This window comes from Anopheles nili, chromosome 3 (genome assembly GCF_943737925.1).
Source record: "Anopheles nili chromosome 3, idAnoNiliSN_F5_01, whole genome shotgun sequence".
Lineage (NCBI taxonomy): Eukaryota > Metazoa > Arthropoda > Insecta > Diptera > Culicidae > Anopheles > Anopheles nili.
The window spans coordinates 21,044,125-21,071,862 of record NC_071292.1 but is presented as its reverse complement, the minus strand read 5'-3'; the positions used below and the strand labels follow the sequence as shown (position 1 = coordinate 21,071,862).

The following is a 27,738-nucleotide window of genomic DNA, read 5'->3' as shown; positions in this document are numbered from 1 at the left end:
AAAGCTCTGTTTGGCAGTAGTGGTTCGCCATTTACAGTTGAGGTGCGGTCCTTATCATGGTTACACTTGCTGCAGCTGCTGTATCGCAACGGAGGACGAGCCAGCTTTAGCCAAAGATAATGAAATCTCTCTTCGCACCTCTCACAATCCGACAGCAGTGGGTCAGTCTGCCGCTGTACCGTGAAAAACCTCGCTCGAATTCATATGAAGTACGCGGTTTCAAGTGCGGAAAAAACCGTCTGGTCTGGGGGTATTGATAGCGTTGCTGTATCCGTTCTTTTCCCCACTCAGACGCTTGTTCGCGTTTTTCGCCACCTATCAAGGAGGCAGCGTATTGTATTTCGTTTGATTTTTTTTCCTGTCATCCCGCGTTTCCTTCGGTTTATCTGGCCCGCTTAAAGATAGTTCTAAATTTAACCAATCTCTTTGGCTGCTGCGTCGGCCATTGTTGTGCCGACTGATTGGTGGGGGCGTATGAAGATGGGGCAAGGGCAGCATGTGGTCGCAACCGAACTTGACACGGCCTGACTCGAACTCTGACGGATCTGACGGATGTGACTGAGCGATTGTCCTGGCCATTAGAAAACCGCTTTCGAAAATATACCCCAAAACCAACCCCAAAAACGCGCACACATATGCACGCTGCTGAGGCGTGAACTCCCACACCAACGCTTTATCTGGGGGAGCCGTACTATGCCACGGTAGAGGAAGAAGTTCCCGCCGAAGAGTATATTTATCGGGACAGTATCTCAAATCGGTCTACCGAGCGCTTGTTTTTGCGACATTCAGTCGGCATGATTCACCAGCAGATTGATAAGATGAAGCGATTTTTTATGCTCTGGAACTGGTGACTAAAACAGCCAAAAAGGGTTTTCTTCAATGAAATCATCATCATTATGAGCATTTCAAGCAAAAGATCATTATCAGCTTGCTAAAAGGAAGTACATTAAAATTATCAAATTGATGGAAATGGCATTTTAAACTAATGAACGAAAATGAATGATTTTCAGTAAGAAAAAAAAGTTGATATTTTATCTGCTTACCATTGTTCAAAGATAGTGAGTTCAGTTGATCAAAATAAAATGCAGATTTGAGTTTAATTTTGCCATTTTATTCACGATGTGCTTAGCATTGAATAAAATCCTATTTATGCTGAATATACTTAACTGTTGATTTATTAAATGGAATTACAGTGTTGGATTTTGTGCACCAATGTTAAGGTAGTGCATGGGCTAGAACTAGTGTAGTCCCATGTAGCCTTCAACGAGCAGCTGTTCATAAACTTACGTGATCGTGTTTAAAAACAGGCTTAAAAGAAACCCGCTTTGATAAGAGCAAAGTGGCGGTGATTTCAAGGAAGGTTACCACCACTACGGCTATAGATAGTGGCTTTGTACAGGAAATTGACTCTCAACCCGGGACATGCAGCATTTCATGAACAACCCGAACACAATTGATAAGAAACAGCTGCACAGCGTTTGCCTGGCACTATTGCACTACTGACCAGCGAGTCGGAGAGTGTGCCAAGAAGTGATTCCAGCCGTTAAAGAAACGCGTATGTGTGTGCCGGCTATTAAGATGTCCATCAAACATAAACCCGGCTCAAACACCTCAATAGCGGCAGCGGTGTGGAATGCACGTGCCCTTTTAGGTTGAGTGCTACAATCTTATCAGTAGCCTGCGGGTAGGTTAAAGCACAGCTGGACGCGAATCACTCTAGCAGCGCGATCCTGCCTTGACGTTCCTGAATGACACCGGAATTGGTCGCGAGGAACAAGAAGTGAAATCGCCCTACCACCGGTCCTGAGTGTCGATCGAGTGTTTGTGTTTGTAAACAATGATCCGGCCAACACGCGACACGAGATGCCTCTCAGGTCTTGGGGGTGGTCGAGGAACATCCTAGCGATTGTGAGCCATATTGTGTCATCTTTCTATTTGTTGTCACAAGCCGTCGTCACCGCCGTCAGGTTCCGTCATGTTTGGCATGTGTTCAACAAGCAGCCAAAGGAAAAGAAAGCAAAAACCGCCAGTGCGGCTCGTCCTGAAGGAGATCTGCTGGTCGTTAAGAGCTGCACCATTTACAACTTCATCAGTGCGGATTCCGGGTGATCGTGTCCCAAGATCGTTTGAAGTCTGCGCTACGTTTTTGTATTTGCTTTTAAACAATCGTAACCATGCGTAGTTTCTCAATCTCCCGGCCACTGTAACAAAACTACGCTCGAACGATGCCGCCAAACGGCTCCTAACGGCTTAGAACGTGGTAGGAACGAGTCCCGTGGAATCACGCCGTGACACGCCTGCGATCGTAAAACTCGACGATCATTTCGTTTTCATTGCTCGTCTACGCCCCTGTTTTCTGTTTTTTTTTTTCAATCGAAGAATGACGTACTCCCGAACGTTGATCTTCACTGGGGATACGATGCTTGTTATCAACGAAGGAGTTTGGGTTCCTTTTAACCCGATTTTCCCGTTCTGAATCCCCTCGGTTATGGGTGCCTAGAGTATACAAGATTTAGCACAACGTTACTTTAGTACAACGCTTGTAGAAGATGGACGATCGATGGATGATCTTGAGGATGTTTCATCGAGCCGCAATCGCTACGATAATCCACCCCCGATCAACCACTACAGGGACGCGATCCTCGAACCGAGTTGGGCGTGCTTTTGGCTCGTGTTGTTCACTCCCACTTCACAACTCACATCGCACATTACGATCGCCATTTCCCAGTACGTTTTTCTCGCGTTTATTTACTCGCGTTCCCGTGTGGGGAGTATCAATTGGCGAGGTAATAGATACTCGTAAAAATCGCTAATACTCGAGGCCTCGCGATCGCGTGCGCTACTCATCCCCGGTCGGTGTGACATATGCGCGTATGTTTTGAACACAATTTGTGGGGATTTGTGGTGCTGATTTACGAGTCCGCCCTGTTGCAGGAATGTTACGTACTGGGCCGCAATACCGCCCAGGGTGCTACTTGGTGTGGCGCCATCCCTCACAGGCGGTAGTGTTTTTCTTTCTTCTTCAAATAACATCACACCGTTAGTGTTATGCTGTTGGTGTGTCTGCGGCTTCCTTCCTGGGGCGTGCGGGTGCTCCTTCCTCCTTGGGTCAGTGTTTTATGGGTTCCCGTTTAATGCTTTCGGGAAAGGATGCCGATTTATGTTGACATATTTTTAGCACGCAACCGGTGTACCTTCGTGCGCCGCAACCGAAAAGGAAGCTTTTCCTAGAAATTATTACCCTAAACTCGTGCTAAAAATAAACCGCCTATGACGCTATGACGCTGCTCATACACACACGACCCTTTCCACCCCCTCAAGGAGCTGACCGGTGGTGATCCGACCGGGGGTTGGCGTGAAGGAATGCAATTGTAAATTGTCCGATTGTCCCGTAGGAACGCTGGCGCTAATAAACGATCGTTTAATCGGTTTGCTGACATACGGTGGTGAATATTTTGTTTTATTTTTATGGTTTTCTCTTAAACATGGTCCTTTTTTCGCTTGGTTTAGTCTGCTACCAACCCAAACTACGAGCCCAACAAACGTGTGTGAGTGTATTTATGTGTGCCTGCATCTGTGAGTGAGTTAATAATGTTCCTTACGCCTCGCAAGTGTCCCACCGATCGTACGCACTGCGCAAGGCGCATACTGTGATGTAAACACTGCAACATTTGGGTGCAGTTGAAGAAGCCGAAACACCAACTCCTACGAGCTGTAGTGCACGTGCGCGAGTGTGTGAACGAGATTTGTTGTTTATTTTTTGTTCGTTCGGTGAGAAACGAATCCAATCGCGTTGCTTTCCGCTGGTGCTAGCTCCCGGACCCCTTCGCAGGAGGTACGATGGACACGCAGGAGCAGAACCAGCTGGAAATACAGTCCGTAAATCCGATCCCGAACCGCCGACCGATCAACGATCTGCACTACAATGCCATCAACAGTAACTATCGGGCGCAAAGCAAGCTCAGCAACAGCGTGTCGAATGCATCGGCCACTTCGAGTGGAAGTGAGGAGTCCAAGGCGCTCCTACCGATGGTGGGTCCTAGTGGCCGGAAATTCGTGATCGTGCCTTGTCAGACGAGTGGAACGGATGGAACGGTGCCTGTAGCAGGTCCTAGTGGGCTCAAAGCTGCCGAAGCAGCCGAAAGCTCGACTACAGTAGGAGTGAATTCGTTAACAGTTCATGCAGCTCCAGTCGGATATGGCCAGAAGCCCAAACATTTCAATAGCCTGCGATCGGTGCGATCAGGTAAGGGATAATCGGTGAGTCTGAAGGATAACTCGTTGAATATAACGCACCTTCTTCTTTAACCACCAGCTAACGATCCGCAAGGGTTGGCAAATGTGCAGCAACACCAGGCGACGATCGCACGGAGTGGATCGTACATCTTTAGCGACGTCGGAGGCACTCCGAGGCTATTTTCTGATGCCACCTCGATCCGGTCACTCGCATCCATCGGCATGGGTTCAACGGATGGCCGGCGGATGGTCATCCGGAGGGTGCCAAACTCCCCGAACGAGCTGCTGACCATGATCAGCCCACCAACGTAAGTGTAAAGTTCCCGGGAACTCGGTTCTTCGGGAGCGTAGATTTTTATCGGCACACGCGTGAACAAAAGGCTGATAGGGCGAATTATTCAATTAAGCATAGTGTACCTTCCCGAGAAGCAATTGCCTGTTGGTATCTTGAGATGGCGACATAATACAGGAAGGTTCTTAGCAGGATGAGGTAACGACGAGATTCAAGCGAAAGTGATTAACGCACCAACACGCGATCGTGCGTGAAAATGGGTAGCTACAGAAAGCCACATTCAACGATAGCATACGTGGAGATGTTGCGACAAAGACGCACAATTTGATTACGCAATTTGGCGAGATAATGGTAGCAAATTGAGTTAACATTCTAGCACGCACTCTTTACACAGCACAGTCTTCACATTCCGATCGTGCATATATTGGCGGAGCTGCCGTAAGAGATATATACCTCATTCGAGCAATCCAGGTTTTGGTATTTGATCGAAACCGGCAGTCGAACGGTTACAATTACCATTCGGCTCGTCGGTTGTGGTTTACCACAAGGTCCGTCTCGTATGGCGTCAGATGCATCGATCTCGAAGTACCTCGCAGGCCAGCTTACATTCAGTGTAAAGGCCTGCCAGACGCACGCATGCCTGTAGTCATAACTTGCAATGCGTCGGGGCAGTCGATGATATGAATGCTTAAATTTGTCAACCCACATTTAACTCCAACGTTGGGGGATATACCGAGCCGTGACCGGACCGTATTTGAGGTTAGGAAAGTTGGGAGCGTCGCTGAATGGACGGAATGAGGTCAACTCCCGGTGCGGATTAAATTGGCACCAGTCTCGTTCCATTCGTTCGGCTGCACGGATTTAGTTTAGTTAAGGCTTTAATCCGGGCCCTCGCGCGGCATATGACCGAGGTCTCAATTGAGGAAATTGTTATCAAATGGGCCATTGCAGAGAAATTCGTTCGATTGCTCCAGTGTTGGTCCGGTTGGCATAGGGTACGCTCGTAGATAATTCTCTAGCACCCCAACAAATGGATGAAAGTGTGCAAAAAAGCGGTTAGCAAACACAATCACCCAGAAGAATGATCGAGCAAATCTCGACGAAGTCTCGCCTTGAATTCGCTAGATTATGCAGTGCTTGTTCAAAGCAACGAGCTGCGATTGCTATCTTTATTATGACACGCTACAACATCATGGTCCTTTGAGGCGCATCCTAATCATGGGGTTCTTGGGGATTAGCATTCGAAATAAACAGCATCAAGAACAATTCCATTTGATTGCAATGGGCGTTAATGATTCCGAAAGGAAAATTTATGGGTTGTAGAACATGGCTGTAGAACTGATTTCACTTATTCAAAAGTTTATTTAGTTTGATGTAGATGGACATAAAGGTCAATGATAAATTTACGCAAATTTACATAAAAAAAGTGTTTCAAAGGCCTGATTTGTTCACGTGCCAGCTGAACGTGTTTAACAATTTGATAATGCTTTCAAGCTGGTCGTTAGCATGCAGCTAGTAAATCTCTCTATACAAATGAAGCTCCCCTTGTAAACATCATCAAAAAATGTCATTAACATTAATAGACTTCTTTCAAGACATAAAACACTAAACTCATTACCTACGGATGAGCTTCTTCTGCCAGATTCTACATGCAGACCAAGGCGGCGATGATGCTCCAGTTAAAGGCACACGAACCGTTCCACTTGTGCCGGTCGCGCGGCTCATTCGCAGGGAGGTCGTGAATTCGGTAGGCAAATATTTGAAAACATCGTCATAAACCAACCGAGCCATTAGCGCGTCTTGTGCGAGTGTGTACTTGACGCTGCCGCCGGGAAGTGTCCACTTGATGGAGATTTTTTTTTGTAGATGTTGTTGGATGTCTCCACATGGCCACCGTGAACGAGGTTTACGTCGCCGTGGTGATTAAAGTGTCCGTTTGGGATGATAAATATCGGGTCTGGTGCGATAATGAATCGTCATCGTCTGGGAAAGGAAGGAAAACGATTGCGAATGGCACAATACAGGTGATCTCTGGAATGCTAGGGATGATTTGCATGATCATTTTATCCCAACTTAAATACTGAATCATTGCTCGTCTATAGCTATTGTACTATAGTCCATCGAGACCTTCGAGTTTTCCCCTAACACGAGTGGAATAAAGATTCTCTAACTTAAATAGCTCATCATGTTGGCCAATTTTTTGGACAGCACTGTAGATATCTTACGAGATCAGAGATAGCAACCTCGGATCGCCTTTCCCACCCACTCGCGGTGGCCAGTGTTGACCCAAACGATTATCACCTGCTTTGATATGACGTACAGCCGACGTAGCATCCCATCCACCGGTGGATTCAACAGAGCCGATGGAGTTGGTTGGGCCGTGTTTACAGAAAAGCCCACCATCGCCCAATGGGGATGTTGCCACGGGCTGGTCATGGGCCATTCAGTACGATCAGGTACGCGAACCGGTACGATTCGCTTCTCAACATCCAGTTCGGGGATCAAAGGCTTTAGTTCGTGTCCATCAACGGTGGATCTGTCACCGTTGTCGAACTCGAGTATCGTACTCGTCAGATTCGTAGAAGCACGGAAGTGGGAAGATTATTGTCGAACCCTCCCAATAACGGTGGCATTTCTCAGTGTTTCACGGTGATAATGGTATGGTGATGTTGTGAATTTTGTCTGGAACGATTTGCGCAAATGGAGACTGCATCGGGAATGAATGTACAAAGCGCGACGATGGAGACGCCCGTACCGAATGGAGGTGAAAAGTTAGATCCTTATGCGCAGAGCCGAACGGAACGGCCTCATCCAAATGGAACCGTCGGCAGCACGGACAGGACACCACTAATGACCGGGATGCCCAGTTACCCGAACAGTCCGGTCATGATGCGGCGATTTATTGGGGAGTAAGTAGGCGCTCTAGGTGGATGGGTCGAAAAAAGACTTAACTTAGGGTTAAAGAAGGAGGATTAAAACCTAAACTGTTTTCTTATTAAAACTGAAATTGTCATGAAGCCAATGATAGTGCAAACCTTCCAATTGCATCAACTTAACATTCGTGAGCTTTATATATCACATGCTGCTCAATGACGTAATCATTTTTCTTCAGTCCTTTACTTGTAAAAAATCAGAGAAGGAGTGAGTGGTGTTGTTTATTAAATCAGTGTACTATGAACATTTGAACACATAAGAAAATTGATATATAAACAGACAGGCTTGTGTTCTTTGAGTGCTACGTTAAATAATCTCAACCAAATAAGCATAAACATCTATCCATCCATTCAAGTTTGTTTTATTCAACAATACCTGTCTTCTAAATTCCAAGTTAGATCCGTATCATTTTCTTTGGTTTAATTACTCACGGATTAGTGAAGCGTGGACACTGATAATTTTGTAGGCACACCATCACACGAGGTCACTTGATAACTTATCCTGAAATAGGCAAGAATATTTACAAACGTTTCGTGAACGTGGCTTAAGATTAGAAGAGCTAGTAGCGCTCGATTGTCGTGTCAAGTTTCCGTCTTCTTATTAAATGAATGCCACACGGATTGTAAGTGTGTTTCAGAACAAACACATTGGATTGAAATATTTGCGATTATTTTACAACATATCTTGGCTTATCGTGGGATCATCTTCTCCCCGGAGTTATGATTGATTGATCGTAGTTGGGTTTCGGTGGATTCTAGTGGGTCCGAGTTGAAGTTATTCCATCCACAAACCACAACTGTCTGTTGTTCAACGTGCCGCCTCTAGAGTAACGTTTCACTAGGAAACGACCACCCACTACTCCACTAATGTTCCGTTCGGTTTCAATTTCGATCATGTGTCACGACGACGATTGTCCATTTCCGTGCCCATCATGCAACGGTGGAATGTCACTAGAACTTCCCTTCGGAGGGATGGCAAACACGGGCAAAAAGAACGGGTTGTGAGAAGGGATATGGGTTTACACCGAACGGCAAACGGATAGCTATTACACGCTGAAATTGCTTCGCATGTGACCGCAAAATGAAGAAACTCTAAGCGAAAATGAGACCAGAGTTTCGTTTGTGTGAATTCCATGTTCTGAGGAACTCGTTGACAAGAGAGCTTCCGGTAATTTGAAGCGTATGCCCACAACAAGTGCATGTGAGAGCAGAATATACCCCGTATCTGATCAATCAACCAATCAAGTGTTGAAATATGGCGCACAAAACTCATAAAATGAAGGTGGTTGATTCTAACCATGATGGTAGTGAGTAACAATGATCGAATCTAAAATCGGCTGGAATTCTTAAATGTTACCCTTGACCAATGTAAGACCATCCGTTCGACTTTCGTTCCCATAAGTAAATAAAATCAAATCACTCGATTAGCACTTCGACTTCAGTTAAACTGTGAGACGAGAAGTCAACATCCGATCGCGTTTGTAAGTGGAAAGATGCAAATCGATTCTACAGCCCATAAGTACTGCCCAGGGATGTCCCTTCGATACTGCTCATACGCTGGGGAAATGATGATAATAAGATTTAACAACAAGCTGATTGTATGTGTCCAGCAGGGCAGGTAAAGTGTTGGGTGGGCGAAATCAAACAGTATGTGCTCTGAAAAAAATCAGGAAGTAACTTTTTCATACATGCGACCACGTTTCCGCTTTTGGAAACGTGAGAAGAAGAATAATTTGACACCTTTAAACCCATTTGGTCGTGTTTGCCAATGCTTACCCGTACATAAAAATATGCAGATCTGCTCTGTAAACTATTTTCGAACAGTTTTTTATGTTTAGAACAGGAATGCTAAATGCACGTAAGCCATCAGGCATTTAACGTGGAACACTTGAACGCACATTCTAGCCATATTTCTGATATCCTTTGATTTATTGTATCGCAAAAAACATGCCAAAAAGCGCTATGCTAATTAAGTTTTTTGCATGCTGAATATTATATACATAAACAAAAAACATAGTGCTAAGTGAACACGAAAACGTGCGAGACAAATTAGGCTGTTGTTTTATCTGCTTTTGAGTTGTTTTTGACGGAGTTAAAGCATAATTGAATCAGTTGAATTATTTCAGTAGGTTTGTGCAAATTTCAAGGTAATATAACAATATGTTTAATAGCGACACACTTGTATTTGTTCGTTACAGGCCACCCGATGAAACGTACGAGAACGAGAGCTACGGTGGTGTGTCGGATGACTCCGATCTGGATAATCTCAAGCCACGCAAGCAGCACTGGGCAAATAAGATGCAATTCGTGCTCGCCTGCATCGGGTACTCGGTGGGCCTGGGCAACGTGTGGCGTTTCCCGTATCTGTGTTATAAGAGCGGTGGAGGTAAGGCTTCGTTTGCAGCCAAATCAAACAATAGCCATGAACTTAATGTCACTTTCTTTCCCCCATTCAGGTGTGTTTCTGGTGCCTTACTTCATCATTCTGCTGATCTGCGGCATTCCCATGCTGTTCATGGAGCTGGCCGTCGGTCAGTACACGGGTCGGGGACCGATCGGTGCCCTTGGGCAGCTGTGCCCGCTATTCAAAGGTACGTACGGTGCGAGAACACCGATAGATAGAGCCCGGGTTCGTCGCTTGTTGCCCAATGCCGCAGCGCAAGTCACTTGTTCAGCGGAAGAGCTCTTTAATTAATTTTTACTCGGCTACCGTTTCAACAGGACAGGAACCAATTAGAACCCTCCAAAATTGTCCTAACACTACCCTGTCAGTGATGTTTATACGGACGTGTAAATTTTTCTGGTCGCTCAACGAATGTAAAATAGTAGCAAATTGTGAATGGCGGTGAAATTCATTAACGGGGACGGCGTTCGGAATGAAACTGCTCTAATGATCACGATTTCAGCGCCCCGAGGTCAGTTAGATCATAAATCTTGCCGTATCTACCCCAAAGGGCTTGTTGGAACGTGGTTTGTGGGCGTTGACGTTGAAATGATGTGAAATGCTTGCTCTTTGCTTCTGGTTTAGTTTGTGACATGCGCTCGCGTGCACACTTGCTAATGGATTAGAATAATCCATCTATAATGCGGGAGGAGAGTAGGCGCGTAATGGATTTATTCTTTCTCTTTACAATAACTTGAACTCTTGATCAAGTGTTCTTATATGTTGTGCTTGTTGGGAGGATCTTTAACTCCATCGATTGTCAACAGCTGAGCGCAGTGATTGATGAAACGATAATGAGAAGGAATTCTTTAAACAAACGCTCAACAATCCATGCAGGTTCAACACCTTTGTGCCGATGCAGTTTACAGCCTACGGGCTCCTCGGTAGCTAATTAAGCTGTCGTGACGATGTCGCACTTATTTATGCTAATGACCACCACTCCTGGTGGCGCGTGTGTTGCCGGTGGTGCTGGGGTTTTAAATAAACCTTAGTACCGTTTTCGATATCGCTGTTGTGCTGCTGCACTTCACCGCGCCGGTAAATGAAGTGTCAATCATCAATCATCCACCCGGTGTGGTTGTGTTGCGGGCAACCAACCGAGTGAAAAGAACGCTCGCAAATAGCCTGCATTGCTGGTCGATTTAACATAATTGCTGGGTAGTCGAAGCAGACAGCTTGGCACCCTTAAACGGAGCGCACGCGAACCAAGCACGCCCCTCAAGAAACAGGAAATTCGCGATTGCTAACTAACCGCTGCTTACGACCGCCCAGTTACCGTTTTGCAAAATGGCGCGATCGAGATGGTGAGCGAATAAATCACTCATTCGACACTGGTGTCGCGCCGTTCATCCAATATCGTTATGTCTGGGGTGTTGTTGATAAATAATGCATAAAATACACAGCGCACAGGAACCCTTCGACCAGGTCTCCTGGAATAGTGGACGACTGGCGGGGGTTAAATGCTTATTTGCATTGTTCTCCCCTATTTACGGGGAAAGCTGTCACAATAAATCAAAGGAATTTAAATGGTACTTTAGCTTGAAGCGTGGTATGCGCGATCAGTTGCAGGAGAGGTTTTTTGCCGATTGCTGGATCATTTTTGTCGCTGCAAAAATCGATTTGAACAAATGCATTGCTACAGCATTAGATCATCTATCTACGTTGCATCTATTCAAGCGTAACGAATAGTTCATTTACGAAAATAGCACCACCCTTAGCCATACGCTACTTGGATGATAATGTAGTACAGTTAGTACGCTCAGTTCATCAGATCCGGCACACTGGGATGGCGGGTGGCTTTTGATTTATGGCCCTGCAATCGGACGCATTAATTAGATGCGTCGTGCGTTTCCGGGCGTCATAAACCACCCCTGCCATTATACAACCGGTGATGATCGTACAAACGACGAAATAAAATGAAGCATCTGTAATCAGAGCTCAGCACACGTGGCAGCAGCAAACCGCAACCTGCGAATGCACCAGGAGGGTGGTGTTTCATAACAATGCATATCAATTGCCATCCAATTCCGCTCTGTCTCGTGTCAGCTGGAAATGAAAATTACATTTCTGTTCTGGTTGATGTTGGGCCATTAAAAGGCTACCAGTTGCAGATTGCAGATCAATTTTCTGTTTGTGCTTTTTTGTCTCCCCACAAATGACTCTCGGTTCTTATTGTTACGAATCTAATACGACCGCGGAAGAGTGCATTGTATTTGCTGCAACTTTCAGATGGGAAGGTAATCCAAGGTAATCCAAATCATTATTAAAATGATGGGAAACTGCGATTCATGTAGATTTTAGTTCATATGCAAATAGTTTCGATGAATGTGAAAAATGCATTATATTGATGTAACTGATCGCATTCCTCACAGGTACCGGTTTGGCTAGTGTGGTCGTTTCATTCCTGATGTCCACGTACTACAGTGTGATCATTGCGTATGCAATCTATTACTTTTTCACCTCCTTCCGGCCCGAGCTGCCATGGACGGATTGTTCGCATCGTTGGAACACGCCCGACTGCTGGATTCCGGAGCGAATGAAGCACAACCTAACGCGCCCGGATATGTCTCGCACGCCCACGGAAGAGTTCTTCGAGTCAGTAGCCATTTGTCTGCGGGAATAAAGCCTTCCAGACTAACACCCGTGTCGGTTGTTTGCAGGAACAAGGTGTTGCAGATAAGCCACGGTATCGAGTACCCAGGTGCGATGCGCTGGGAGCTGGTGGCGTGTCTCGTCTGTGCCTGGATCCTGGTTTACTTCGCCATCTGGAAGTCGATCAAATCGTCAGCGAAGGTGCGTTATCTCACCGCGACACTCCCGTTCATCTTGATCGTCGTCTTCCTCGGACGCTCGCTAACACTGGAAGGAGCCGACAAGGGACTCCACTATTTCTTCCGTCCAAATTGGGAGGAACTGGGAAGAGCTAACGTAAGTACAACGAACGGATCTGTGGCTTTCACCTGCTGTCATGCGTTCTCGTTGGCTCGTCTTCTGGCAGGTATGGATCAATGCTGCGGCTCAAAATTTCAACTCCATCGGTATCGCGTTCGGTTCGATGATATCGTTCGCAAGCTATAACAAGTACAACAATAACATCCTTCACGACACGCTGGCTGTGTCCTTCGTGAATGCGATCACCAGCTTGCTGGTTGGCATCTTTGCGTTTGCCACGATCGGCAATATCGCGCTCGAGCAGGGCACTACCGTAGAGAACGTGATCAGCGGTGGACCAGGCCTGATATTCGTCGTTTATCCGCAGGCGCTGGCAAAAATGCCCGCTGCCCAGTTGTGGGCTGTTCTGTTTTTCTTCATGCTGCTCTGCCTCGGGTTGAATAGTCAGGTAGGTGTTAAAGGATTTGGGAGAGTTGTTTCATCGCGCTCACATGGAGAGCTAATGATTTTTCTGATCTTATACAGTTTGCCATCGTGGAAGTCGTCGTTACCTCCATCCAGGATGGGTTTCCGCGATGGATCAAGCGAAAACTCGTGTACCACGAACTGCTGGTGCTGATCGTGTGCGTGGTGTCATTCTTTGCCGGGCTGCCCAATCTCATCCAGGGTGGAATATACTTCTTCCAGCTGATCGACCACTACGCAGCTTCGGTTTCGATCATGTTCCTCGCCTTCTTCGAAACGATCGCGATCGCCTGGTTCTACGGCATCAATAGACTTTCGAAGAACGTGAAACAAATGACCGGACGGCTTCCGTCGTTCTATCTACGGTTCTGTCTAATGATTGCCGTGCCGTTTCTGTTGATCGTGAGTAACCCTTGTGGCTAGTATCCATCGTCTGAGGTTCTAATGAAATCGTTTCATTCGCCCTACTGCAGTCTTTATGGATATTTAGCTTGATCAACTACGAGGCGCCAACGTACCACAACGGAAAGTACCACTATCCAGGATGGGCCCACGGTCTTGGATGGACCATCGCCTCTGCTTCTTTGGTTTGCATTCCATCCTACGCCGTGTATCAGATCGTGCGGGCTGAAGGCAGCACGTTTGGACAGGTAAGCGGTAAGCTGGTGAAAAGTGATCGACAAGGCTAAAAAACAAGTCTCTTTTCTTTGCTCCGATAGAAACTACTGAATACACTGAAGCCTAACATATACGAGTGTAAAATATGCGGCGAGCACCATTGCGACCATGACTTCCCCGACGAGGATTTGGGACCAGAAACGACCATCATCGAGTCGACATCCGTGGCCCCGCTGATACTGCAACCACCGCCTCCGGGTCACACTCACTACGGCCAGCAACAGGATGAACTGGGGCAGCGCAATACAAACGCGGTTCCGAACAGCAATGCGCCACCGAATTCAAATGCGAACGGCGAGGCACGATGATCGGCTGACCGTTGCGGAGGGCGAGATCACGATTTCGTTAATGAAACCGTGTAGATAGCGTTTAGTGTATTAACACTGCAAGCAGATCCGCGCGAGGGACACAAAAGACAACTCAATAATTTTAACGAAAAACCACCCCTTAGTTACCGGTCGACCGTGGTAGGAGAAGAATGTGGACGGCACGAATCCTGAAACTTCTGGTCTGGATGGTCGATAAGAGTCCCGATCAATGCACCGTACGAGTTACAGATAAAGGTGTCCGCTGAAAGGAGGGATTGCCGTTGCGTTGCCGTGTTCATGTTCTCTTGGCAGCGAACGTTCAAGAGTGCCTAGTTTCGGATGTTAGTTTCATTATAATTTTCTTCCTTAGCATGTAATTTCGCAGGCTCCAAGAGGCTGTCTCCTGTCAAGGTTGTGTAGAGTTCAAAAAAAATAAATAAAACGTTCGCTTGAGGCAAACCAAGTTAGGCGAGGCCGGCAATGGATGAATAAAGATGTACGATATTTGTAGATCCATGCTAGGTCAGTTTCGAAAAGGAATTCAATAAAATTACTAAAAAGCGTCTGTTTGTTCTTCGAGTAAATCGATATCAAATTAAAAATAAAAAGGAAAGGATATGCTCCCTGCGATGGTTTAATTTTATTTATAACATACTTTTCTTAAATACAATTCAATTTCTAACGGCTTTGGGGGTTGGTTTGAAAATGGTTGTAAACACAAGAAAAAATAATCAAAACAAACAGTTTCTGCTTCTTTGTTGTGATTTTCGTGTGTTTGTTTATCCAAACAAACCAATGTCAAATGCTTTGACGTTTCTCGTTCAAGCATATTTGACAAGGGCAAGTTTTAGGGGAGCAGTAAAATTAGACAGTGGATATTTGTTTTATTTATTTTAATTTGTGCGCCGTCCGGTGCCAGGAAAAGGAAAGTATTTTCATTGCTTTCCCTGTGGTGGCTTTCCAGTAATCGTTGTAAACTAAGGGCAAAAGGCGGCATATTGGCCGGCCGAAAGCGATATGGCTGCAGGCTGTAGCAAAACGTTTACTTCCAAGTACGAAGAGGAGCGATTCTATGACGTTGAGCATGAAGAATTTTGTATAAATTTCGATTTTTCGGTAAGTTCAACACGATTGGCCGCTGCAGCTTTGTGCAGGTCAGTGGTGCGGTTCGAATGGCACCCCTGGGAAGATTCGGTAACCGTGCTTCTTTGTCGCGTGCGTTTGCGTAATCGATCATTGTTTGGGAATTTAATTGGCAGAACTCGTCGACCTGTTGGATCTGCAATGGGTACTACGGACCAAGCTACGAGGAGCCCCTGTGTGGTACGTGCCACTCGTTTATATTTCCCAACCACCCGCAAGACGAAGCCGAGGGACTGGCCACGGAGGTGTCGGACGATGAGGACTCTGGCAATGACGAACCACCAGAGACGGGCTCCGAGGCTAGGTACCGTTCCGATGACGATCCCGACTACGATGTGCTGGAAAGGCCCCGTCCATCGGCGCCCCGTAACGTAAACCAATATCTGGAAATGCTTTCGCAACCACGTGAAACTGACGAATCGCAAAAGCAAATTTGCGCCCTGCCTGTGGAGGTGCTGCTGTCGATATTCTCCTACCTTGACGACCTATCCCTGTGGAACGCGGGCGAGGTTTGCAACCAGTGGAGGCGGATACTGGAGGTGCACATTCCGCAGCAAATGTGGAAGAAATACACAAAGGAACGATGGCCACTGTTCCAACAGATATCGACCATTCCTAACTGGCTGCATGTGAGTGGAATGCTCCCAGGAGGCTTATCCGGAAGTACATCCCACGTGATTAATGGCCTTCCCTTGTTTTTCAGATGTACGGTGCCCTGATGAAGTCCTGCTTCTGCCGCACGTGCTTGATCCAGATGGCCCTCAAGGCTCCGATGCGTGGACGCGTGAATCACATCCGCGCGAATCGACTTCGCGGCGACATTCGTTCGCTGGATCTGGACGCGACGGAGGGTATCGATGCGGTGGCCCTTGACAACCAGCTATTCCACTGGCAGGCATCAATACTCGGTCCAGCCGGAAGCCCATACGAGGGTGGTAAATTCTTCCTCTACATCGTTATACCCTGCTCGTACCCGATGTTACCGCCACAGGTGCGGTTTCTGACAAAAATCGTTCATCCGAACGTTTCCCGTCATGGCGACGTTGGAATTGATATCATTCAGCACAACTGGTCGTTGGCACTCACTATCTCTAAGCTGCTTCTGTCCGTCCAAAGCTTATTGACGGATCCATTCACACAGGTAAGGATTGTATCGGATTATTTTTGCATGAATTACGCGTTATTTAACCCGGTGTATTGTGTATTTTTACAGATTTGCATGGAGCCAGAGCTGGGCCGAATGTACGAGAATGATAGACCAAAGTTTGAAGCCCTCGCGCGATGCTGGACGTGGAAGTACGCCATGTACGAAGTGTTGCCACCACTTGGCGGTCTCCCGTAAGCAGCAGGCAACCGCTTCCCATTGATACTGGATCAATTCCATCGGTGTAGTTTTGCTAGCAATGTTAAGGCATCGCGCGTGCTCACTTTCCAGCATTCGTGGACATGTACAGCTCTATTCTTACGTACTCTAGGTTTTAACTACGTGTGCTTTATTGAAACTTTTCTTCATCTATGCTTTGGATGTGTTCAAGCGTCTTTTTGTCTCCTGATTCCTGTTTCCTGTGCCATGGAATTCCCTTGAAACGAAGCTCAGAAAAGGAAGGTTTTTCTGTTCCGCATCCATGACAATTTCTGTTCAGTCTTGTTTTCGCCATATTTAACGTGGAAGCTTAGAAACATCTTATGCTGATGAGCACAAAACCCGAAAAATCACAGACATACAATAAGTTTCTCTAGCATCTAGGTAGGAGTGGGATATTTCTGAGCTTCAGTATTGTGTATAAAGTTATGTGTAGTGATTCTGTCCTAATAGTACGTAGTGCAGACGTTCCTCATTTATTTAACGCGCTATTTTCGGAGGGATATCGTTTGTTTCGGGAGGTCAAAAACAAAATTACCATACGCATAGCTCCTATTGCATGATATACCGATACATTAGTCGTAATTTTTCGAACGATTTGGTGGGTTTAGAGCGTATGCCGACGAGAAAACGGCAACGTCGCAGGTGGAAATGCGTGATATGTTTCACTTTCGAAAGGATCTGGAGTGTAGCGCGTATTTTGATAATAAATAAGTATTGAGATGAGCCCCCGTAGAGTAAAGACGATTGGCGTACATCAATGATTGGTTTTGTTTTTATTTGTTATATGTTTTCTTTCGACAATATCTAACAGTGTTTCGTCCATCCACGTCGTTTTAACTACCTCCGGTCGCCGGTCTCGCAACGAAACGGCGATCCGGTGCTGGTTGCTGTCGCGTTTTCTGACCTAAACACAACCCCACCACATCCAGGAAAGAGCGATTTGCTTAAGATTTTTACTCCCTCAGTCCAAAACGTTGCCTGATAGGGGCATGCTAGGGGCCATACGCTTACTTAATGCGTGCGGAGAAGAGTGGAAAAAGTAGAGCAGGGAGAAGAGAGTGTTTTGTACATCCGCGTAGCGGCAAAATTGTATCGATCTACTTTTGGTTTGGGCTTCTCCTTCCGTTCACCGCAGCCATCGCCGCCATCACCGAAAGTTAGACGATCGTTTCGGCCGATCCGAACATCGTAAAGATGAGCCACCCAAATGTGTTGATTGCGGCCGCTGTACTGAACACGGCCGACCACGATTGCGTTAGCTCGAGTATGTGCCCGGCAAGGTACACACCGAGAAAGCCCGGTATCGCACCGACGGTGTTCATCAGCCCAAACACGCTACCGGAGTGGCTCGGGGCGAGGTCCTGTGGGTTAACCGTGACCGCGTTGTTGTGCAATCCCGAGAGGCCTACGAAGAGTGGACGTGTTTAGATGAGGATTTGCTGCTATTTAACGTGAACCTAACGGCTACTTACCGATGATAATTGACATGCATGTCAGTGCCATGTTGAAATCTTGCGTTCGGCACATGATGAATAGCGCACAGTTTTGTCCCAGAAAGCATATGCTCTGGACCAGCTTACGGATGCGCGTCAGCGACCACTGCTTAGCGAGCAGATGCTCCGTGAGTAGCTTTCCCACGAACGTTACCGGTGGAAGCGCTAACCAAGGGATCATATTAACCACCCAGCCCTGCAAGAAATAAAGGCTCCCGTGAATATGTCTGTGGCTTCCGTTTGCGTGGTCTGGTCTCGCTTACCTTAGCATGGGGGAAATTCTCGTGAAAATACGTCGGTAACCACGAGAGCAGCACAAAGAAGCAGTTCATCTCGCAGGCATGCGCTAAGACGCAGGCCCAGAACGAGCTGCGCTCAAATAGCCGCAACCACGGGACCGTTTCCGGCGTGCCGAGCTTCGTGTACATCCGGCTCGGTAGGGAGATGTTTATAATTCGGCTCCGGTCAGAAGCCATCGTGTAATACCGCAAGAACAGCGTCCACGAGAGCCCGAGGAAGCCAATCACCCGGAATGCGGTTGGCCAACCGAAGTAATCGAGCAGGAACGACCCGACGATGCCGGTCAGGAGCGTCCCAAGTGCGGACCCGGACGTGAGTATGCTGAAGAAGCTGGCCCGCTCGCACGAGCTTAAATTCTGACTAGTGATGCTTATCATGCTGGGAAAGTGCACGCCCTGGCAGGCGCCATTGATTATTCTAACGGTAACAATAAACGGGATGGAGTAGGACGCGAACAGCGTCGACGAGGTAATGATGTTTGGCATCCAGAACGTGATCAGCGACCAACCGATGGCCGCGAGGAGGATGACTTTCTGGCCACCAAACTTGTCGCTTAGATAGCCCCCGAGCACCTGCGTGAGCGTGTAGCCCCAGAAGAACGAACTCAGCACTGTGCCGGAATCGGTTTTACTCCACTTCCGTTCGGCTGCCACGGCCGGTACGAGCAGCGGCATGGTTGTGCGGGTCGAGTACAGCATGCAGGTGCCCGTGAGGAGCGTAAGGAACCAGGTTCGCTTTTCATTCCTACAACATATATGGACGGTCAGCACGTGGCATTGGCGGTTGCGATGAATCAATTTACCTGGTCCATATGCTTTGTCCATCGTTAAAATCACGCAGGAATGAATATTTTAGCTTTTCTTCCATCATTTGGTCGTCTTGGCCGTTATATCGGCTTCTCCACAAAGCTACCCGGCGTTAGCGTGACAGGCTAACTTAAAGTTAGCGAAGTTCGCTGGCTAAGGGGCAGCTAGCAGTTCACCAGATAGGCCAGATCAGCTTTATCGGTACCGGAGCAGCATGTTGAGAGCTCCTATGGGCATTAATTCACGTCGAAGAACCTAATGAATAAAAGTAACGTTTTCCTTATACTGGTTAGGAACCCCAGCAGGACTGGATCTGGTACCAGAATTTGCGCCACGCACCGTGCGAATCCTGTTCGTGTTTCTCTTTTTGTGGCTCTATTTACGGTCTCTGTGCTGCATCGGAATTTTGCGTTTCATTCAAAGTGTAGTCACGTTTTGGACACAAGTAAAGTTTGTATTATGCTAGGCTCTTAGTAACTAGAGCGAAGGGGGTTTTTTTCTGCTACAGAATCAATAAATCCAGGCAACGATAACAAAACAACGGTGCGTGTTAGTGGCCAGACGCAAAACTACGAAAATAACCCGAATAAGAACTAGTCACTTTTCGATAACGTTCTAACGATGCAAACAACCGCTCGCAACCGCACAAATCCACATCCTATTTACGAAGTGTTGAACTTTCTTTTTCTTACATACGTAGTGTGAGAGAAAACAGATATTTGGTTTGTTTGATAAAAAAAAGTAGTGCAGAATTGCCAACAAAAATACCGATCAAAACATTGGCACACACACGGACCATTTGTGACAGCGCAAACGTCAGCTGGGACACGTAACGTATTTTTAATTGTGAAATATTCCATAGTTTTAGCTGCTACGATCATGTAATTTTGTTAAAATTCAATGTAACTAAATAAATGGACTTGTGATTGAATGGGATAACATTAAAAAATCATGTGTTTGTATTGTGTAACAGATCAAGCTTTCCGAAAATTTATATGCGCATAGTCTTATCAGCTTTAACAACATAGGTGAAGATTCTTCAAAATATCATAAAAAGGCTTAGCGCTCAAATTTGGCACAACAAACGGCGTTGTAATCATAATTGATTTCGACCAATTCCTTTCAACGAGAGAGTACTATAGATGTATGCACGATATTGCGAACACATATGATCACCAAAATCGTGCATATTACAAATCAATTGAGAATCATCTTGCAAAACGGTAAAAACCATCTTGCAAAACGGTAAAAATAAGAATAATGAAAACAAAAACTAATAAAGCACTGAGTGGGCAAAACAGAGACAATTTCATGCAAAAGTAACAGGAGAGCAGACTTTCTGAGAGGCGTTAAATTTTAGAACTGCGCTGTGGAAACTGCAATAAAAACTGCTATAATACAAATTTAGTACAAGGTTTAAAGTTTCACTAATAGATGGCGCTGACCAGAAAAACGCATGAAACATTTCATTTGTTGAAACATTTCAAGCGTTTTTATTTAGCGCCATCTAGGGGCGTATAGAAGAACCAATTTTTCTCTCTAGCGTAATTAGCGCCATCTCTTGGACAAAAGATGAACTAAAAATTTCATTTTGCATGCTCTCCTGTTACTTTTGCGTAAAATTTTCGGTGGCTCGCTCGATCAGTTTTGCAAAAATTGAAACTTGGTAACTAGTATGCTCTCCTGTTACTTTTGGATGAAATTTACGTTGGTTTGCTCGTGCGTTCGCTGGCCATTTCGTATCTTTTTATTGCACATTTCTCTCGCTTTGCTCGATGTCGCGTTTACACTTCAAGTAACACGTTCACAGCCGATAAAATTGTTCGCAATATCGTACGCGCAGCTATTTTTTGAACAATTTCGGTAAACATTTTAGCGAGTTTTAGACAAATGATAACATTTTTAGTATTTTTAGGGTTACAAGTGTACATCGTTTCATCACCAAATTCCCTCGTTATTCTTCGCATTTTGCATACCTTTTCTACAGATTAGAAATATCCTTGAATGTTAAATAAAACAAAAGGATGCGTACACGTGGCACTCTGACATTTGTTACTGGAATAAAACGACTTAGAATCATGCTCGTTAGCGTAAAAGGGCTTGAAACTGAGATATGTATTCTCATGTAATGTTAATTGATATTTGATCAATTTTAGAGCATAAAATATTTCAAACATGCACCAAAAAAGCAGTTGTTGAAGCTACGCGTAAACCGTACGGTAAGAGCAATATCCATAATACGTATTTGAATGCAATTTCGTGTGCTATTTAGTTTGGAAAGGAATTTAAAATTAATTGTTGCGCTTTCGAAAAAAAGAGGATACAAAACATGCTGAAATTGTTAGGATTTGTAACAGGATCTCATCACAAAAAGAGGCTTTCTTTGTGGAATATTCAAGCACACAGCGATTGGTACAAGTACTGCTGTTAAAATGTATTTGGGTTGCATTTAAATATAATAAGAGATCGAACCACAGAAGCACGTGTTTGACAAACGGGGGTAGATTTCACGATTAGATCGCTTCCTCTCGCTAGCAGGAAATCATTGGAAATGCATTACGTTTGATCAACTAGCTGATTTCTTTGCTTTCATTTAGGTTTCATGCTGTTTTAGGGAATTAGTGGCGCCTTTAACGTTGAGCTTCTTTTTGTGGTTTTTCAGACCTGTAACACCTTTTGCATTTTCCTTAGCTTGCTCCTTCTGAACGCTAGGCTGTAATACAATATCAACGGTGTTGTAACTTTATCAGCATAATGCAAATTTTAACGATAAAGCCACCACTAAAGCGTTAACCCACCGGTTTTACCCGTTTTACCGGTCCAATGAATTTCAATTTCAATTAGCACAAAACAAGAAAGCTTTATCACTTCAGCCCGGCGGGCCTTTTAATTATCACCTGTGTTTGTCTCCCAATTACTTCCACACAACGCCAGCATTCCGGGAAAACTAAAAACCAACAGCCATTTGGGAGGGGGTGAAGAGATTGTTGTTTTTTTTTCTCTCCCGCCCTATGTAATTTATTTGTTTTTGTACAAACACAAATTCGATTTCAAATGGCATCAACTGGGTCTCTGGCCTTACGCCATCGTGCTGTATGGTTCTTTCTCTCTCTCTCTCTCTCTCTCTCTCTCTCTCTCTCTTTCCCTCGTGCAGCCAAATGAGCGGAAATGCGTTTGTTTGTCACGCGTCCGAATGATCCAACCTGGTGCGACAAAAGTGTGGATCACGTTTGGGCGATGTTTCCGGTAATTCGATTGAATGTTAATAGTAATTTCGGTCCAGTCCGGTTGCCGTGCACCTGCACGCAGGTGGATGAGAAAAAGAAGGGGGAGTTTTCCCTCCCCCACCCACCGGTGGGTGGTTTATTTGCGTTAACGCACCGCTGCAGATGTCAGCCGGGATTCATTCCCCGGCCGGTTTCGTGCGTGCGAATGCGAATGCGTGCACGAAAAACGTATTTATGGGAACGTACATTCCAAAAACCCGAAGGGTGCGTCATCGGTTAAGGGTTGACCGTGGTCCTGCACCCGACCGAAAGGGTGTCACATTCGGAATTGATGGAAATGCATTCGCCATGCTCGCTTGCATTCGCCTCCAGAGTTCATAACATATTTGTTGATGGTCGTGCACGCCCGCACGATGTGGTGTGGGTGGGTTGATTTATGAACGGATCGTTTGTCAGGACATGAGGCTGGTCACCTCACTCATTCCCACCACCCATCGGCACTGATATGCGAGCAAAACCTGGGGAACGTTTCTGTGGCCAGCGTGTCCTTCGACTTGCTACCCCGTTCCGCTCAGCTTGGATAGATAAACTTTCCCCATTCACGCCAGGCCAACCATGCGTGGTGACTCTCTAGAGGTCCTAGAGCACTCGCTCTCTCTCTGGCTGGCTGAATGGCTGGTGATGTCCACAACCTGGCTCCGGAACCGGATTGCATCGGGTTGTAGGTTCGTTTTTGGACGAGGAAAAGGACGAACGAATTGACACTTATTTACTGACCCGGTGGTGGTTCCCGAAAGCCAAAGCCCTCTGGTCTGGTGGGTTAGCTTGTGGTGGTCACGGTCACACCAGCACACAATCACACATACGTACGAAAAAGAAAAACACCCCAACAACGCGAAACCGGAACAGCTCGTCCACGGGAGCAGCTCGTCCATTAATTTGCTACAAATTCCATTTGTCGGGCAAAGGTGTTGTTGCATGTTAATTTATGATTATGTGCGCGAGAGAACGAGAGAGGCGTCGGTGTCCTTTGCACTTACTTTTTGACCCATCCCCCAGGGGATGGTCAAAAGCCTCGAAATGCGCCATTCTGTCGACCCTTTCTCGGGCGTCAGAGCATTTCCCAGGCGCATCCTGCAGGGAGGGGATGATTTTTCGGCGGAAAAGCTTTTGTTGATTACTCGGGGGGGGGGGGGGGCAAGGTAGTATGGGCAGGGGCGACGCCAGTGGCCACCACGATTTTGGGGACCACGTGCTCCCAAAGGACGAAAACGTTCACCGACGAAGCTGTGCGCGGATGATTTATTAGGCGCAGAAAATTCGCCTCACAAATGAAACACAGATTCCCGGAAGCCTCCGGAAGCCGCCGGAAGCCGCCGGTACGTTTAGGCACGTTTTTTGGGGAGGGAAAACTTTTGAACAAACCTTTATTCCAGCACCCGGCCGGCTCATGTCACGGGTGCGCGCTGGAAAATGTGGGTGTTGTTTGCTCTTTTTTTTGTCTTTTTTTTCTCCCGCTTTAGAGACACACTCAAGCATCGGTTTATGGTCGGTGGGTTTGAATGGGCTTTAAAAATGTTGTTAGAAATGTACAAAACAAAAAACCGTCATAATGCTCAAAGTTCGGAGGCATGTAGCGATGCTGGGATGTACGATTTGCGTGCTTTTCAGGAGAGTAGGAGAAGCAAATTAAAGGCAATTGAATACACAAATCCTTTTTTAGTATGGAATTTATTTCAGAACATTTCTTAAATATATGATATAAAATTAGAGTAATATTTTACTCAATCTAATTTATGTAAAAACCAGTACTACACTTATTTTTTTGGAATGTATAAGTGTATTGATTTTAAGATATGTTCACTCTAAAAGTGCTTTAATTTACCATAGCTCGTCGAACGATGAAATATCACCCGTGAATGAAAACATTGCATCCAACCATTTTAGACCATTTTCCAGCGGTGCTTGCATCACAAAAAAAGCTCAATTATACACGATGATAGCTCTATAGATGAAGCGAAATTACAAAACTGTGGTTTCCCCTCGGTTCGAGCCATTCAACTCAGCCCAAAGTGCACGGCTTTAATTGGTAAATGTACCAGACTCACCTGCAACCGTGCAAAGCGCATCCATTCTGATTTGCAATGCAGCCAAAACGAACGAAATGCAGCTGACATTCTCCAAAGCCGTGCACAAAACAACACAAAAATAAAACACACAATCATGAATAGGTGGAGCCATTAAATCCGATCATGGCTAAACGCTTTATTGACCACGAAAAGAAAGCCTCCCGTGGAAGCCTCGTGGAAAACTAGAACAAATAACAGGAGAAAAAAAAGGGGGAACATCAACAAGCCAACAACCAGCCACAGTCTGGCTTCACCTGAACACCCTGCCGGCAGGTGGGTGTTTTTGAATGGTACCGGTTTATGGAAACATTCACTTTTTTTTTTGGTTCATTTTCCTGTTCCGTCTGTTCTGCCTGTTGTCGCACAAAAACATCTCTAATTCTGGGGAGCTGAGCATCCTCTCGTGTTTCCGCGCGCGTTCGAGTCAACAAATTAATTAATTTGAAAAGTCACAAACTTTTCCCATTTTCTTCCCACTCATTCGCCCTCCCCCGCATGCATGCATGCATCATCATCATCATCATCATGCATGGTTCATAAATAAGCGCAGAATATGCTTTCATTACGCAGGTCGCGGGTCGTAATTTATGCCACTACAGGGCTCTCTTTGTACGGGGCGCATTTCAAGTTTTGTGAAGATAGCCTTTTTTAGTGTATTCGCGTGTGTGCTTTTTTGTTTTGCGTACCCTTTCGTTGCGCAGTTTCGCAGCATCCGCCGGGAGGTGGGGTCGTTCGAGTGAAGGAGAAACTGGAAGGAAATGAATAAATTTACCACGGTGACCCTATGCTTGATAATAGCCCGGGCGCAATGAATGTACCTAATGATGTATGTGCGAAAATGAGCCAAATGAGAGTAACGGAAAGTGGGCCCAAAATTACAACTCCACAGCACTCTAGATGTTAACAGCATTCGTGGTTTGCAATGACAGCCGAAGCGTGTTTGCAGCATTTTAGCACATGTTTCGCACACCGTTTAGTACACCGTTAGCATGCTTTTTTACGCACATTGTGCATTAGGACTGGCAATATTGGTCCAGCGATCGCTTTTTAATGGAAAATGCCACCTAATCAACGACAACTGCATCCTCACAGCCATCGAGCAGGAAGTGATGCGTGTAGCGGAAATTATTGAAGCATTATCCGGTCACTTTTAACGGACAGAGAGGCCACACCACGCCAACAGGAAGATTGCGCCCCTTTTTAAATGAGCAAACGGTTGCAAAATCACAGCACCCGTTAAGTGGCGATGAAGCGACCATGTAAACCGGCCATTTAAGGGTGAATTTATGTCCGAGTTTGGCGCGGAGCATAGAACAAAAAAAAAAAGGAAAGGAAACCCGATTTCCCGGCACCCGTTCGTTGCAACCCTTCATCATCGGTGGGTTTGTTCGAGCCCTTTTCCTGGTTCCCTGGCGAGTGTGTGGTTGTGTTGGTTTTCCCGCGAGCACCGGGCTGCACGAGCGCTTTGTTTTCCTATGCATTGCAAGCGAGTAATTTATGGGCACCTTCACCCAAACTGAATGGAAGGATCCGTGCCGGGGTGTGAAGTAACGGCTGAAACGGGTGTTTGGTACAGACGCGGCCACGTGTGTATGACCACAACATACGGCGAGAGCCCTTTATGCGACACCGTACCGGTCCGGTGCTCGGCCATTTATCTGCAGTGAGGCGCTTTTCCGAAAACGCAAACTGTCACTTCCTCTTTGCACTCGAAGCGTAAGAATCGCGCACCCAACGTTGTCGTTCAGGCGGAGGTGGACAGGAAATTATGCTGCAGGATAATAGCAGCCCGGCTGGCAGCATAATGGTGCCTTTTTGTCACCCCATTAAAACGATGCTAAATTAATCGATCAGGTAGGGGAAACGCTTAAGATTGATTTACTGTTGTCATGAAAACATGTACATGAGCATTTTATAAACGCTGTTCATTGTTTATCGTTTCATATCATAAAAAAATACGAAAATATGATCAAATGAAAGTATTGATAGCTTTTGAAAGATACCTTATCCTGTTCCCTGTTAAATCCAAGCAAAACCTAATGGTTATAGAAAAAGCCAGTTAACATAAGAAAGGTGATTTGATTAAGAGAAATCGGCTTCCGAGGCTTTTCCACAGCATCGCGAAGTCGCTAAGCCTTGGCGGGCAGAATCCATTTAGATTTTCAATAAGATGATTAAAGGTATTACCTTTGCTCTGCTTTCTTCCAGGAAGCGGCTGTTATATATATAGAACTTCAATCCATGGTAATCGAAGCGGGCAGGCTTTGAACGAAGCTCTTCGGTAGCATGGTGTAGCTTCAGGTTTTTTTTTACCGATCGCATTCGCCATTTTCTTGTAGCGTTTTGAATAATAACAGCCGGAGCAACTGATCGATAGCAAAATACGCAGCTCGATTCGATGCTTCATGTTTATTGATTGTGGACGCTTGGTGTGTGTATTTTCTCGAATTTAAAAGACACTTTCTCGCAACAATTTCTTCACAAGCAGAAAACGTAATGAAAGTGCAGTTGTAACGAACGTATTCCCACGGCCAGTAATTGAGTTAGCTGTAAGCAGATTGCCCGTAGATACGTCGACCCTCGTGGTTTTTTTTCTCTCTCTCACTCAGCTAGATGAATGTTGCCACACGAGCCACCGGAGCGTCACCGAAGCGACACCGAATATCCTTAGCCACCACCGGGGGCTGCCAGGACTCCCACTCGCCACTCGCCGTGCTGACGTTAATGCAGTATTTATTCAAATCACCATCACCACTTCAGCACCTTAACTACTTTGCCATCCTCGGCACCGAAACCACTCTGACCGGCACCGGTCGGTCCTGCCGTTCGCTGTGGTAGCGCAAGTTTTCATGTCTCACAGCGGGATGCACCCGCAAAGGATGCACTCTCGGCAGGATGGCGAGGCGTCCTCTTTGAACGCCCCACCGGCCGAAGTTGACAAAGTTCCGCTTCCGGGAAGCGATTATCGCGCTGGTAATAATAATAATAATCATCTCGTCTCGGATGGAAATCCATTTTCATCGCTCG

General features: G+C 46.0%; 3 protein-coding genes across 3 annotated transcripts; 2 read left to right on the top strand and 1 right to left on the bottom strand.

The window, feature by feature from the left end:
• The first annotated feature begins 3,840 nt into the window (after nt 1-3,840).
• Nucleotides 3,841-14,810, top strand: LOC128727671 (sodium- and chloride-dependent GABA transporter ine). Its single transcript, XM_053821606.1, has 10 exons — nt 3,841-4,246; nt 4,316-4,544; nt 9,660-9,847; nt 9,918-10,052; nt 12,277-12,499; nt 12,565-12,832; nt 12,903-13,244; nt 13,322-13,663; nt 13,735-13,911; nt 13,981-14,810. Exons 1-10 carry the CDS (start codon nt 3,841-3,843, stop codon nt 14,245-14,247), a joined length of 2,577 nt encoding a protein of 858 aa, XP_053677581.1. The 3' UTR covers nt 14,248-14,810.
• A 454-nt stretch (nt 14,811-15,264) lies between these two features.
• LOC128723044 (uncharacterized) lies at nt 15,265-17,508 on the top strand. The gene is made up of 4 exons (XM_053816749.1): nt 15,265-15,363; nt 15,507-16,019; nt 16,094-16,531; nt 16,604-17,508. Exons 1-4 carry the CDS (start codon nt 15,265-15,267, stop codon nt 16,730-16,732), a joined length of 1,179 nt encoding a protein of 392 aa, XP_053672724.1. The 3' UTR covers nt 16,733-17,508.
• A 9-nt stretch (nt 17,509-17,517) lies between these two features.
• Nucleotides 17,518-19,419, bottom strand: LOC128723043 (solute carrier family 17 member 9). Its single transcript, XM_053816748.1, has 4 exons — nt 19,352-19,419; nt 18,513-19,293; nt 18,229-18,445; nt 17,518-18,161 (listed from the first exon to the last, which is right to left on the bottom strand). Exons 1-4 carry the CDS (start codon nt 19,417-19,419, stop codon nt 17,914-17,916), a joined length of 1,314 nt encoding a protein of 437 aa, XP_053672723.1. The 3' UTR covers nt 17,518-17,913.
• Nucleotides 19,420-27,738: the final 8,319 nt, after the last annotated feature.